This window comes from Xenopus laevis, chromosome 2S (assembly GCF_017654675.1).
Source record: "Xenopus laevis strain J_2021 chromosome 2S, Xenopus_laevis_v10.1, whole genome shotgun sequence".
In the NCBI taxonomy this organism is placed as follows: domain Eukaryota; kingdom Metazoa; phylum Chordata; class Amphibia; order Anura; family Pipidae; genus Xenopus; species Xenopus laevis.
The window spans coordinates 51,605,034-51,619,430 of record NC_054374.1 but is presented as its reverse complement, the minus strand read 5'-3'; the positions used below and the strand labels follow the sequence as shown (position 1 = coordinate 51,619,430).

At 38.3% G+C, this 14,397-nt stretch overlaps 1 protein-coding gene across 1 annotated transcript in view; it reads left to right on the top strand.

Moving 5' to 3' along the window:
• The window catches only part of LOC108708904 (protein WWC3-like), a 172,521-nt gene that overhangs the window by 142,384 nt on the left and 15,740 nt on the right, over positions 1 to 14,397 (top strand). The window contains 5 exon segments of the mRNA XM_041584721.1: positions 7,364 to 7,647; positions 7,650 to 7,940; positions 10,492 to 10,609; positions 12,814 to 12,882; positions 13,713 to 13,746. Coding sequence (XP_041440655.1) covers positions 7,364 to 7,647; positions 7,650 to 7,940; positions 10,492 to 10,609; positions 12,814 to 12,882; positions 13,713 to 13,746 — 796 coding nt within the window.

Here is a 14,397-nt window from a genome sequence, read left to right as displayed (position 1 = left end):
TAGTCCAAGTTGATCCAGGGACTAGTCCGATTGCCATTTTGGAGTCAGGAAGGATTTTTTCCCCCCCTAAGGCAAATTGGAGAGGCTTTAGATGGGATTTTTTTTGCCTTCCTCTGGATCAAATAGCAGATAGGTAGTTAATAAAAAAAGGTTGAACTAAATGGACGTATCTTTTTTCAACCTTACTTACTATGTTACTATGTATTTGCAAAGTATTTCTTTGGTAGGATAAAAATCCTTTATAACTGGTTTACATAAAATGTTAGCATTTGTCATTTGTGTAATACAATCTTAAAATAATTAAGGGCAGCAACATGTGTTAAAATTCTGTCCTGGGGGCCTCTGGAGGAGAAATTATAAGTAAAATTTATACTTTTTTAAACTTATTTTAAAATTCGGCCATAATGTAGTTGGTTGCAGTTCTCTTAAGCTACAGTTTCCTTTGTTGATAGAATGATCTTTTAACCCTTTAACCGCCAAGCACGTACGGCGTACGTGCTGGCGGTTCAGGGCTCAGGCTGCCAAGAACGTACCTCGTACGTTCTTTTGCAGCTGAGCCCTTCTCTCTACATCGGCGGCTTTTGCCGCCTCTGCAGAGAGTCAGGAGGGTAGACAGCCCCCTGGGCAACGTGGCTGGGGGGCTGTCAAGTCGGATCTGCGACGCGATTGTCGCAGATCCGACTTCAAAGTAGCAGAAGCGCAATGTAAGCGCTGCTGCTGCTGGCTTACCTCCTCCTCGTCGCACCACGCGCCCAGTCACTTCCTGCTGCGCAGTAACTCTGCAGACACGCTGCCAGGAGTCGTCCTTCGGTTCCAGCGATCCTCCTGCTACAAAAACGGTAAGTGCACTTTTTTTTACACACTTACCTGCACTTACACATACCTACAGTACATTTATACACTTACATGAACATTTTAGTAAAAATTTGTGTTTTTTTATTTTTTATTTTTTATTTTAGCACACTTAGTCGATTTTGTACACTTATTTACACTTAATTACATGTATTTGCACACTCAGACAACTTTTATTAGTGCACAAATATGTATACACAAAAACTCACAAACAGGGTTTTTTTTTTTTTTTTACTTATTCATTGTACTGTTTGTTTTGCCTAAAAGCATGTTATTTTGACAGCGTGACTATTGGATAATCGATTTCGGCCACTAATTACGCTGCCGGATCAATTATTTTGTTATTTCATTGATTTACGCTATTTTTGTGGTTTTATTGCAATTTTATCCATGCATTATTGTTCCTTATGTATCTTTAGTATAGTTTTGCTGTTTGGTGCTTTGGTATAGAAAGATTTATTTTACTAAGTTTGATTCGCCAGAATATATGCTTTCCAAAAATATATGGGTTTCTGGGGGTCTTTTTACAGTTTTGGGGTCTTATGGCACATAACGCACAGTTGGGGCTCTCTTTTCTGCAGCTTAGTTGGCTAGCGTGAAAATTCATAGGCATGTTTTTCATTTGGGGTCTGTACACGCCACATACTTTGGTAAATCTATGCATATTGGGCATCAAACTATTTAGTAGACCTCTGACGTCCATATTTAGGGTGATTTTTCTTTATACGTAAAACAGTGTGTTTGATAAATGCGGCAAACTGCAACAATTTTAGGCGATTTTCAGAAATGTAAAAACCTCTGCGTTTAGAAAAGCTTTGCAGTTTGGTGTAGAAAGACGTCTTTATCTTTTTTGGATTCGTCAGAATGTGTACTTTCCAAAAATATATGGTTTTGGGGGGGTCTTTGCTGTTAGGAGGGTCTTGAGGCATATAATATGAAGTCAAGGGTCTATGTTCACAGAAGGCGAATCGGCAGCAGAGAAAAATCATATGCACTATTTTCATTTTGGGTCCGCACATGCCAGCTGCCTTGGTATATCAATGCATATTGGGCATCAAACGGTTCAATTGACCCTTGGCATCAGTATTTATGGTGTTTTAGAATTGTATGTAAGAAATTGGGTGAGATAAATGCGGCCAATTGCAATATTTTTAGGCAATTTTCAAAAATGTAAAAACTGTTGCTTTTATCGCCAAATTTAGGAAAGGCTTGCGGCTTGGTACTTTGGAGTACAAGGACATGCATACCCAATTTGGATTCGTGGGAATGTGTACTTTCCGAAAATATATGGTTTTCTGGGGTGAATGCACTTTTTTTTACCTTTGCTCCCCCCAAAACTATGTATATGTGTTGATTTTGCAGTACCTGAAATGACAGACCATATGGGGGTCTTCCTTTTGGGGCCCCTATATGCCACGTGCTTGGGTACATCTATACATATTGGGCATCAAACTGTTCAGAGGACCCCAGGCTTTCATATTTGGGGTGATTTGTCTTGATACCTAAAAGTATGTGGGTAATACGATGCTGCAGGGTAGATATTTTGAGGTGATTTTTGGAAATGTCACCTAAATCACCAAATTTAGGAATGATTTGTGGCTTGGTACTTTGGCGTAGAAAGACATGCATACCCAATTTGGATTCGTTGGAATGTGTACTTTCCGAAAATATATGGTTTTCTGGGGTGAACTTACTGTTTTCTACTTTTGCCCCCCCCAAAACGATGTAAATGTGTTGATTTTGCAGTACCTGAAATGACAACTATATGGGGGTCTTCCTTTTGGGGCCCCTGTATGCCACGTGCTTGGGTACACCTATACATATCGGGCATCAAACTGTTCAGAGCACCCTAGGCTTTCATATTTGGGGTGATTTCTCTTGATACCTAAAAGTATGTGGGTAATACGATGCTTCAGGGTAGATATTTTGAGGTGATTTTTGGAAATGTCACCTAAATCACCAAATTTAGGAATGATTTGCGGCTTGGTACTTTGGCGTAGAAAGACATGCATACCCAATTTGAATTCGTGGGAATGTGTACTTTCCAAAAATATATGGTTTTCTGGGGTGAACTTACTTTTTTCTACATTTGCCCCCCTCAAAACAATGTAAATGTGTTGATTTTGCAGTACCTGAAATGACAGACCATATGGGGGTCTTCGTTTTGCGGCCCCTATACGCCACGTGCTTGGGTACACCTATACATATTGGGCATCAAACTGTTCAGAGGACCCCAGGCTTTCATATTTGGGGTGATTTGTCTTGATACCTAAAAGTATGTGGGTAATACGATGCTGCAGGGTCGAAATTTTGAAGTCATTTTTGGAAATGTCCCCCAAATCACCAAATTTAGGAATGGTTTGCGGCTTGGTACTTTGTAGTAGAAAGACATGCATACCCAATTTAGATTCGTGGGAATGTGTACTTTCCGAAAATATATGGTTTTCTGGGGTGAACTTACTTTTTTCTACCTTTGCCCCCCCCAAAACGATGTAAATGTGTTGATTTTGCAGTACCTGAAATGACAGAACATACAAGGAGGGGTCTTCATTTTAGGGCCCCTATATGCCACGTGCTTGGGTACACCTATACATATCGGGCATCAAACTGTTCAGAGGACCCTAGGCTTTCATATTTGGGGTGATTTCTCTTGATACCTAAAAGTATGTGGGTAATACGATGCTGCAGAGTAGATATTTTGAGGTCATTTTTGGAAATGTCACCAAAATCACCAGATTTAGGAATGATTTGCGGCTTGGTACTTTGGCGTAGAAAGACATGCATACCCAATTTGGATTCGTTGGAATGTGTACTTTCCGAAAATATATGGTTTTCTGGGGTGAACTTACTGTTTTCTACTTTTGCCCCCCCCCCCAAAACGATGTAAATGTGTTGATTTTGCAGTACCTGAAATGACAGACTATATGGGGGTCTTCCTTTTGGGGCCCCTGTATGCCACGTGCTGGGGTACACCTATACATATCGGGCATCAAACTGTTCAGAGGACCCTAGGCTTTCATATTTGGGGTGATTTGTCTTGATACCTAAAAGTATGTGGGTAATACGATGCTGCAGGGTAGATATTTTGAGGTGATTTTTGGAAATGTCACCTAAATCACCAAATTTAGGAATGATTTGCGGCTTGGTACTTTGGCGTAGAAAGACATGCATACCCAATTTGGATTCGTTGGAATGTGTACTTTCCGAAAATATATGGTTTTCTGGGGTGAACTTACTGTTTTCTACTTTTGCCCCCCCCAAAACGATGTAAATGTGTTGATTTTGCAGTACCTGAAATGACAGACTATATGGGGTCTTCCTTTTGGGGCCCCTGTATGCCACGTGCTTGGGTACAACTATACATATCGGGCATCAAACTGTTCAGAGGACCCTAGGCTTTCATATTTGGGGTGATTTCTCTTGATACCTAAAAGTATGTGGGTAATACGATGCTGCAGGGTATATATTTTGAGGTGATTTTTGGAAATGTCACCTAAATCACCAAATTTAGGAATGATTTGCGGCTTGGTACTTTGGCGTAGAAAGACATGCATACCCAATTTGGATTCGCTGGAATGTGTACTTTCCGAAAATATATGGTTTTCTGGGGTGAACTTACTGTTTTCTACTTTTGCCCCCCCCCCCAAAACGATGTAAATGTGTTGATTTTGCAGTACCTGAAATGACAGACTATATGGGGTCTTCCTTTTGGGGCCCCTGTATGCCACGTGCTTGGGTACACCTATACATATCGGGCATCAAACTGTTCAGAGGACCCTAGGCTTTCATATTTGGGGTGATTTGTCTTGATACCTAAAAGTATGTGGGTAATACGATGCTGCAGGGTAGATATTTGAGGTGATTTTTGGAAATGTCACCTAAATCACCAAATTTAGGAATGATTTGCGGCTTGGTACTTTGGCGTAGAAAGACATGCATACCCAATTTGGATTCGTTGGAATGTGTACTTTCCGAAAATATATGGTTTTCTGGGGTGAACTTACTGTTTTCTACTTTTGCCCCCCCCAAAACGATGTAAATGTGTTGATTTTGCAGTATCTGAAATGACAGACTATATGGGGGTCTTCCTTTTGGGGCCCCTGTATGCCACGTGCTTGGGTACACCTATACATATCGGGCATCAAACTGTTCAGAGGACCCTAGGCTTTCATATTTGGGGTGATTTGTCTTGATACCTAAAAGTATGTGGGTAATACGATGCTGCAGGGTAGATATTTTGAGGTGATTTTTGGAAATGTCACCTAAATCACCAAATTTAGGAATGATTTGCGGCTTGGTACTTTGGCGTAGAAAGACATGCATACCCAATTTGAATTCGTGGGAATGTGTACTTTCCGAAAATATATGGTTTTCTGGGGTGAACTTACTGTTTTCTACTTTTGCCCCCCCCCAAAACAATGTAAATGTGTTGATTTTGCAGTACCTGAAATGTCAGACTATATGGGGGTCTTCCTTTTAGGGCCCCTATATGCCACATGCTTCGGTACACCTATACATATTGGGCATCAAACTGTTCAGAGGACCCTAGGCTTTCATATTTGGGGTGATTTGTCTTGATACCTAAAAGTATGTGGGTAATACGATGCTGCAGGGTAGATATTTTGAGGTGATTTTTGGAAATGTCACCTAAATCACCAAATTTAGGAATGATTTGCGGCTTGGTACTTTGGCGTAGAAAGACATGCATACCCAATTTGGATTCGTTGGAATGTGTACTTTCCGAAAATATATGGTTTTCTGGGGTGAACTTACTGTTTTCTACTTTTGCCCCCCCCCAAAACGATGTAAATGTGTTGATTTTGCAGTACCTCAAATGACAGACCATATGGGAGTCTTCCTTTTGGGGCCCCTATATGCCACGTGCTTGGGTACACCTATATATATTGGGCATCAAACTGTTCAGAGGACCCTAGGCTTTCATATTTGGGGTGATTTCTCTTGATACCTAAAAGTATGTGGGAAATACGATGCTGCAGGGTAGACATTTTTAAGTGATTTTTGGAAATGTCACCAAAATCACCAAATTTAGGAATGATTTGCGGCTTGGTACTTTGTAGTACAAAGACATGCATACCCAATTTAGATTCGTGGCAATGTGTACTTTCCGAAAATATATGGTTTTCTGGGGTGAACTTACTTTTTTCTACCTTTGCCGCCCCCCAAAACGATGTAAATGTGTTGATTTTGCAGTATCTGAAATGACAGACCATATGGGGTCTTCCTTTTCAGGCCTCTATATGCCACTTGCTTGGGTACACCTATACATATTGGGCATCAAACTGTTCAGAGGACCCTAGGCTTTCATATTTGGGGTGATTTGTCTTGATACCTAAAAGTATGTGGGTAATACGATGCTGCAGGGTAGAAATTTTTAAGTGATTTTTGGAAATGTCGCCAAAATCACCAACTTTAGTAATGGTTTGCCGCTTGGTACTTTGGTGTAGAAAGACATGCATACCCAATTTGGATTCAGGGGAATGTGTACTTTCCGAAAATATATGGTTTTCTGGGGTGAACATACTTTTTTCTACCTTTGCCGCCCCCCAAAACGATGTAAATGTGTTGATTTTGCAGTATCTGAAATGACAGAACAAATGGGGGGTCTTCCTTTTGGGGCCTCCTATGCCACGTGCTTGGGTACATCTATTCATATTCGGCATCAAACTGTTCAGTGGACCCAGGATTTTATATTTGGGGTGTTTTACATTGATACCTAATGATGTGTGGGAGATATGTTGCTGTAGAGTGGAAGCTTTGAGGTCATTTTTCAAAAAATTCACCAATTTCTATAAAACATTATAACTTTAGGAAACAATTGCAACTTGGTGGTTTGGAGTACAAAGATATTTCTACCCATTTTTGATTCACCAGAATCTGTTCTTTCTAGTAATGGGTAGTTTTCTAGGGTAAACCTACTGTTAGCGGAATGTTTGGCCTTGAAATCAAAAGTATGCCGTTTGGGAAGTGTTGCTTTGGAAATTTGGTTGTGTACTGCTTGTAGATTTTGAGCTATACAAGTGAGAAATCTCCATAAAACTATATATATTTGGTATTGTCGCGTTCAGGAGACATAGACCTTTCTAAATCGGCTGTGTTCTCGTACATAAAATGAATGATGTTTCTGATATATGTGATTGTTCTTCGTGCAACATGATTTTTTTCATTTTATTTGACACTTAGAATCCAATATTTTATTAGAGAAGTAGAATTACACCAAAATTCTTGCATATTGTGAAAGTTCAGGTTGTCCTGAAAAAAACAATACATTGTTTTCCTGGGTTAACTAAAAGACCACCCCAGGAAAGGCCCTTAAAGTGAAAGAGTGCAAAATATCTAAAAACTGCTTGGCAGTAGATGTTCGCATCTAGGACAAAACGGCTGGCAGGGAAAGGGTTAACTTTATATTTTTATGAAAGATCTCTTTTTCTTTGTATAAATTTAAATGTGCCAGTTTTAAAAATCTAAAAAATACTTTAAATCTATTTTGCAGTTTGTCTGCCAGTACCCTGACTGTGTCTTCTGGTAGTAGTCGAGGATCTCTAGCATCAAGTCGCGGCTTACTGGCTTCAAGCAGAGGATCTCTTAGTTCTATAAGCTTCACAGACATTTATGGTCTTCCGCATTATGAGAAATCTGAAACGCAAATGGAGTATGGGCAACTTACGCGTTTTGATATGATTCCATTAGATGCTTTAAGCAGAGATTGTCAGTATTCAGAGACAGGTGGACTTCCCAACCTAAACAAACAAAAGATATCCATGGATACTCCTCAGTCGTGGCATCACGTTCATCACGTTCATCATGTTCATCTCTGTCTTCTCTGTCTCCTCCAAGTTCTCCATTGGATACTCCTTTTCTTTCCGCTTCTTGTGACTCTCCCTTGACACAAATGTCAGAAGGCTTGGAGGAAATAATGAGCATTGGTGCTCTAGATATGATAAGAAGGAATGCTTTGGGTGAAGAGAATATCCAAGGTGCATATTCCCAAACACAAGGCTGTAACACTGAAAACATGCTTAAGAATCTCAGAGACAATGGGCCACCATCAAGACTTCAAAGGAGTGCAGGTAAGAGCTTAATCTAAAAATCATACATAGACACACACATACCCAAGTATGGATGGGAAGTGCCCTCAACCCCCCCCCCCCCCCCCCACACACACACACACACACACACACAAATGAAAGGGAAGTGCCTCTGTGCCCTGAATAGTATAATTAGTTAAATGGGGAAATATGCTATATTGGTTTTAGCACCTGTGTATCTACCAAACTTAATTTGGTATTACACTATTTAAAGGACAAGAAAAGGTATAGTGCAACAAAGGTGCAGTAAAGTAGTAATAACTTACTGCACACTGTATTTTGTCTCAAGTATCTGCAGTCCGACCGTGATCTTTACAGGATGCAGGCATCTTCTACTGCTGATTAATGGGGAATAGAAATGCTATGATAACGTCACAATTTAATGCACCATGAATTGTATTAAACTGTGTCCTTAATCTGAAAATTCACAAATACAAGCATTTATATTAAATATGCCAACAAAAGTAATATTAGTTGTCACTTTTAGTGAACCCCACAAAATACATTTCATTTCACCAATTTCCCGCTCTTTGGAGCATTTTAATGTTATCAAATATTCTATGCAAACTAAATCCTTATTTCAGGGTCCAAAACTCACATTAGCAGCCCTGTCTTAATTTGTGATTATAAAGAATATTATTTGATTTTAAATACTCTTCACAAGTATACTTGGTACTTTGTTTTTTTCTGCAGCAGTCGTCTTGGATTTCCTCAAGGAGCTAACAACTGTACTGTAATCATGTTCTGGTTCTAAACATGTGCTTTAAATTAAAATTTAGGCGAAGCTGGCTTTCAATAAGTGAGCTCATTAAAGAAGTATGTCAGATATGGTTACATTGCTGCCATCTAGTGGCATAATTCAGAAACAGTTTTGGTACATACTGTATATGGGTTTTACTCTGTTTTATACCTAAAATTTAATATGTGTCTACACACAGTAAAAAAGAGGCATGGTCATGGAAATAAAATGTTGTTATTCCACTTATTTAAAAAGTTTTACATATTCACTCTCAAAGACAGAACAACAACTATTTTTTGTGATAGAATGGTAAAGATATGCTGTTCCTGTGTATTATCAGCATTGTCATTATCAGATCAGAGACCTGTGTCTCTCTGATGAATACAGTGTTGTCTGCGTTTGGCAGCATTGTATTTATGTGGAGCAGCACATAGGCATCCCTTATCCCACCCCACCCCACCATATAACTTGAGCATCAGGGTCCTGTACTTACTGTTCTTTTCCTTGTGGACCTTGCACTAGTACAAGATGCAGTCTTCACTGAAATCCCATGCAGCTAGTGCTCTCCTTAGTGTCCTTGTACTTGTAGGGTCATAGATGAGGCCCATAGTTATATTTATTATTCCAAAAAACAGTAGCCTGTTATTTTAAGCACAGCTTTTAAAATGGAAAGAAAACCATCTATAGTTCAACTTTTTTACTCAGATCAGCACAGTTTCTGGTTTCAGCACTGGAAGAGGGACGTATGTTTTGAAACTCTGTTTTTAGAAAACTCATATTTCACTATGTGCTACAGTATGTGCACTAGTGGGAACAAAATTGTACCAATTAGCTCTTGTGTCTAGGCCAAGTACAAAGTAGTTGTGCTCTACTCTCATTACTCTGGAAGGCAGTAAGTAAAGAGTTCTAGATGCTCCCTGCTCCCACGGGCGTTCCTTCTAATGTCTGTGTTGCTCCCCCAACTATTTTTACTTTCAAATGAGTCTATTTGCATAACTTAGAGCAGGGGTCCCCAACCTTTTTATCCAGTTAGACACATTGTTAATTCTAAAATGTATTGAATGGATCACTTGATCATCATTATATGAACTATGTTGCTGGTCATATTACACAACAAACTCAGTACTGAGAGGAGCCAGCTGCCTGCTGGGAAAATATCTGAGGGATAGTAACCTGGGAATGGGAAGGACTAGACTTGGCCCACAGACTTGCAACTGACAGCAAATTTACCCTGCACAGCTAAATCTCTCCTATCTTCTCCTTGTTTATATACAGTATGCTATAGGGCTTGTTCCAGGGAAAAAAAAAACTTAATTTAATCACAGAGGGCTTAAAGCACAATGCTTCATAATTACTCCTGTGTTGAGGCAAACAGTCCTGTTGGGTTTGATTAATGTTTAAATGTTTTTTTAGTAGACTTAAGCTATGGAGATCCAAATTACGGGAGTATCCCTTATTCTGGATAACAGGTGTAGTCAGAGTGCACATAGTCATCAGCGGTCAAGCATCTGGTCCCCATAGGCTTTCCTAAGTTTTTTTGATCGAAGGATATTCCTTCGATCGTTGGATTAAAATCCTTCGAATTGTGCGATTCAAAGGATTTTATCGTTCGATCGAAGGAATAATCCGATCGCACTATTTGCACTAAAATCCTTCGACTTTGATATTCGAAGTCGAAGGATTTTAATTCCCAGTCGAATATCGAGGGTTAATTAACCCTCGATATTCGACCCTTTGTGAATCGGCCCCTTAGTGTATGCAATATTAAAAACATGTTCTCTGTTTTCCTAACAGCAAGCCCCATCCAAGACATCTGTGCAACAAGGATACAAAGAGTTGGAGGAGTCTCGGCTGGTCTTTCAGACAACTCTCTCACAAGTGATAGTGGGGTTTTTGAAACTTTAAATAAAAGGTGTGTAATGTCTGCATTTTTCTATTGTCCTGCTTTGCACAAAACGTGCCTGGAAACTTCGGCCAGAGCATAATTTTTGGCTTTATAGGAACACTTAGGGGGTTATTTATCAAGGTCCGAATTTATCTCAACATTCCCAGCCACAAACTCTGATCTAATCCGCATGGGTTTTTTCAGCGTATTTATTATTAGATATTCCTGAAAATTTGTTTTGTGGGAAAAAACACCAAAACTCCGATTTTGTTTGCTTTTTTTCCCAAAAACTCTGAAATCTTTGGGGTATTGCACCAAATACAGTGCACATCAAAAAATCATTGGGACTTCTCCCATTGACTTATATGCAACCTCAACAGGTCTGAGATGCCGGATTTTCTGATTCGAACTTTTCCATCCTCGGGTATAATAAATTCTGAAAAAATCTAAATTCATTATCTTTGATTTTTCAAAGACTGATTTTATGCTAAAAAATCTTTTTAGATTTTTGCATTCACAGTTTAGTAAATAACCCCCTTACAGTGTCCTGGCCCCTCTGTGAAGCTGAGTGGTATGTGAAATATTTGTAGCTGTAAGGGACACTATTTTTGCCACACTGCAAGTACATATTTTGGTGTTGTGGGCTACCTGCTTGATATGTGAAGGCTGTAGATTTACCCACAGTGTAGAAGGACATATGTGTAAGAGCCAGACAAGACAATCAGTTTTGCCACTCAGAGATGCACAGCTCCAAGGCAGCACATTTGCAAGGTCAGTAGGTGCACTTTAAAAAAAATATTGGAAACCCCTGTGAAAACCCTGCACTAGCCCCAGTTAGTGTTATGGAAATTGTGTTTGGTATATAAAGCAGAAAATATGAAGCATAAAAGTTAGAGTTAGTTTAACTCTCATTAACTGCTCATGAAAGAAAATAGAACTTGGACAGGAAGAAAGTAGGGCTTAGATAAAGATAAGGTAACTTAAAGGGGTTGTTCACCTTCCAAACACTTTTTTCAATTCAGTTGTTTTTAGATTGTTCCCCAGAAATAAAGACTTTTTTCAATTACATTACATTATTTATTTTTTAAGTTTTTTCCAAAATCTAAGTGTAAAGTTGAATGTTGGTGTCTCTGGTGTTTGAGTCTGGCAGCTCAATAATTCAGGTGCAGACTCTGAACTGTTACAATTTTGCAACATTGAGTTGATACATTTCTCAGCAGCATCTCTGGAGTATAAGCAACAATTTTATCAATTGCCTGTAATGAAACCCAAAAATTCTGCTCAGCAGGGACAAAGATAAAAAATGTATCAACTAAATGTATCCATTTAGAACAGTTTACAAGATCGGCGACCCCTCCCCCTTCCCAGAGCTGCTTCAGAAGGAGAGAAATAACACTTTACACTTCAATATTAGAAAAACCGTCACACATAGAAAGTCATTGGAAAAAGTCGTTATTTCTGGTGATCTATCTGAATACAAATAGTTGTTTGAAGGTGAACCACCCCTTTAAAGTTCAGTATTGACCAAGTAGAAAGCCTTTAAAAGGGACAATATATAACATTATATGCCTTATATTTGCTTATATACAGTAGAACCCCCATTTTACATTTTTCAAGGGACCAGAGAGAAATTATGTAAAATCCAGGAAAATGTAAATTCAGGGAAATGTATTATGCATAATAATAATGGTGGGACCACAAATCAACAATGTAAAATGAGGGAAAACTTAAAATCAGGGGATGTAAAATGGGGGTTCTACTGTATAAGCAAAACAAATACAACTTATGTTGAAAGCACCTTTTGCCTATTGTTTTTTAGAAAAATAATATCTATTATTAAGCAAAGCAGTAACATGTTGTTATTTTATTTTTTACACAGTTTAATAGAGATATGCTCTGTATAAACAACCCCCTCCCTTCACTCCTTTGTTTCTGATTGTTTTGAGTTACAGTTAAGCAGGGGTCTATTATGCAGGGGGATTGTCCATGCAGTGATAATTTAATTATGTATCTCACAAGAAACAAACTTTATTTTCCCTGTTTGTCCTGTCTGGAAGCCTTCCTGCATCACCATGGGACTTTTTACTCATACTTTCAGTACATGAGCTTCTCTTATGGCATAGTTTACTTTTTATAATGTTCATAAATGCCCAGTGATTTATGTGACATGGAGTGGCAGTTTTCTGGTTATTTGATGTTCAGATGTATATAATTATATTCTTCATATTTAGAAATGGAAACAATTCTGTGCTACAGAACAGTGCCAAGAATGAAAAACCTCAAGTACACGTTGGAATAGTGTAAGTAGAATGGTATTTGTATTTGGTTTAACTATTTTGGTATAAATCTGCTAACAATGTATTCCTAAATATTTTTTGAAATAACTGGCCGCATGTAAATATTCAAGGTTGCTTAAAAAGGTTTTTCAGGAATGAATTCATGATTTCATTAGGTTTTTAAGGTACCAGCAGTTAGCATAAAGCTCACCTTTAGCACTGTGAATTAGATTAATCAACAGAAATTTTGCCTAAGCCATTTTTTTCACATATTTTTGGTGAATTTCCATGGCTGAAACAGAAATACATCTACATTCAGGGAAAATCATTTGCCTGATCATAAAAAGCGAAATATTCTTTTTAAACACTGTTGTAAGTCTACAATATATGCAATACCTCTAACAACATCTAAGGAGCCCAGTATTCTGTATATCAGGGAGGCTTTTAGACAAACCTTTAAATGTCAAGGGCAGTATAGGAATTATAAAGTACTATCAAATATTTGATATTGAGGAACATTTAATAGATGTCTTTTTAGCTGTATTGACAAAACTACCATGCCAACATGCAAATTTAATGGGCTACATAATGTTTCACCTTAATTTTTTATGTCTTTTATCATTGAGACCCTTAGGAAGGGTTCAATATGTAAATAATTCAAGTGACTTGGGGGTCCGTTTACTAAAGTGCAGTAAATTTGACTTTAAGTTTCCGCATGTTATCGCTGCGAATATTTTCCCGCCAGAATATTCACAGCGACTAAGTTTACTAAACAGCGATGCGCTCAGAGTCATTGCAATCACTACGTTAACGACAATATTGGATTAACAAGTTGCGTGCACTCACCCTCTTAGATCCACGGGTACTAATCCACCGTGCTACAACATAGTGAGCGTCCCCGGATCCAGACGAATTAATATAGATTCAGCAATTGTACTATGGAGCACACAGGTGGTTGTGGAAAAATCAAGTCTTCTTTATTGAAAAAATGGTTTTAAAAACATCAGATCAATGTACATGCGGATATGACATCCCCCACACTTGACGCGTTTCGTGGCATCTCGCCACTTCCTCAGAAGCATAGGGAAACCCACCCCCAACACCGTTAATAAAACCACAAGACCCAACCCCTAAAAACATTAAACCAATCAGGTCATTAATTATATAATAATGATCGACATTCTTGATCAGAAAACACAAATTTCTCTGTTTATGCCACCTACTGGTCAGGTCAGGCTAATCTGGGAAATAGAACTTTGTCACAATCTATATTAACAATGTTGCAAAAAGTTTATAAAAGACTTTTAGAAATATAACACTTAAATAGCAACATATTATGAGTAGTCAAATGGTATAAGATATCCTGTTCTGTCAGACTAATATAGGTCATAACGTGGGGATGAATATAGGAAAACACCAAAAAACAGTAAACTAAATATTAATCAATATTATTAACGTAAAAAAATAATAATAATGATAAGTATATTATACACAATCAATACTATAAATGATATAGAAACAAAACTAAATTTTAGGAAG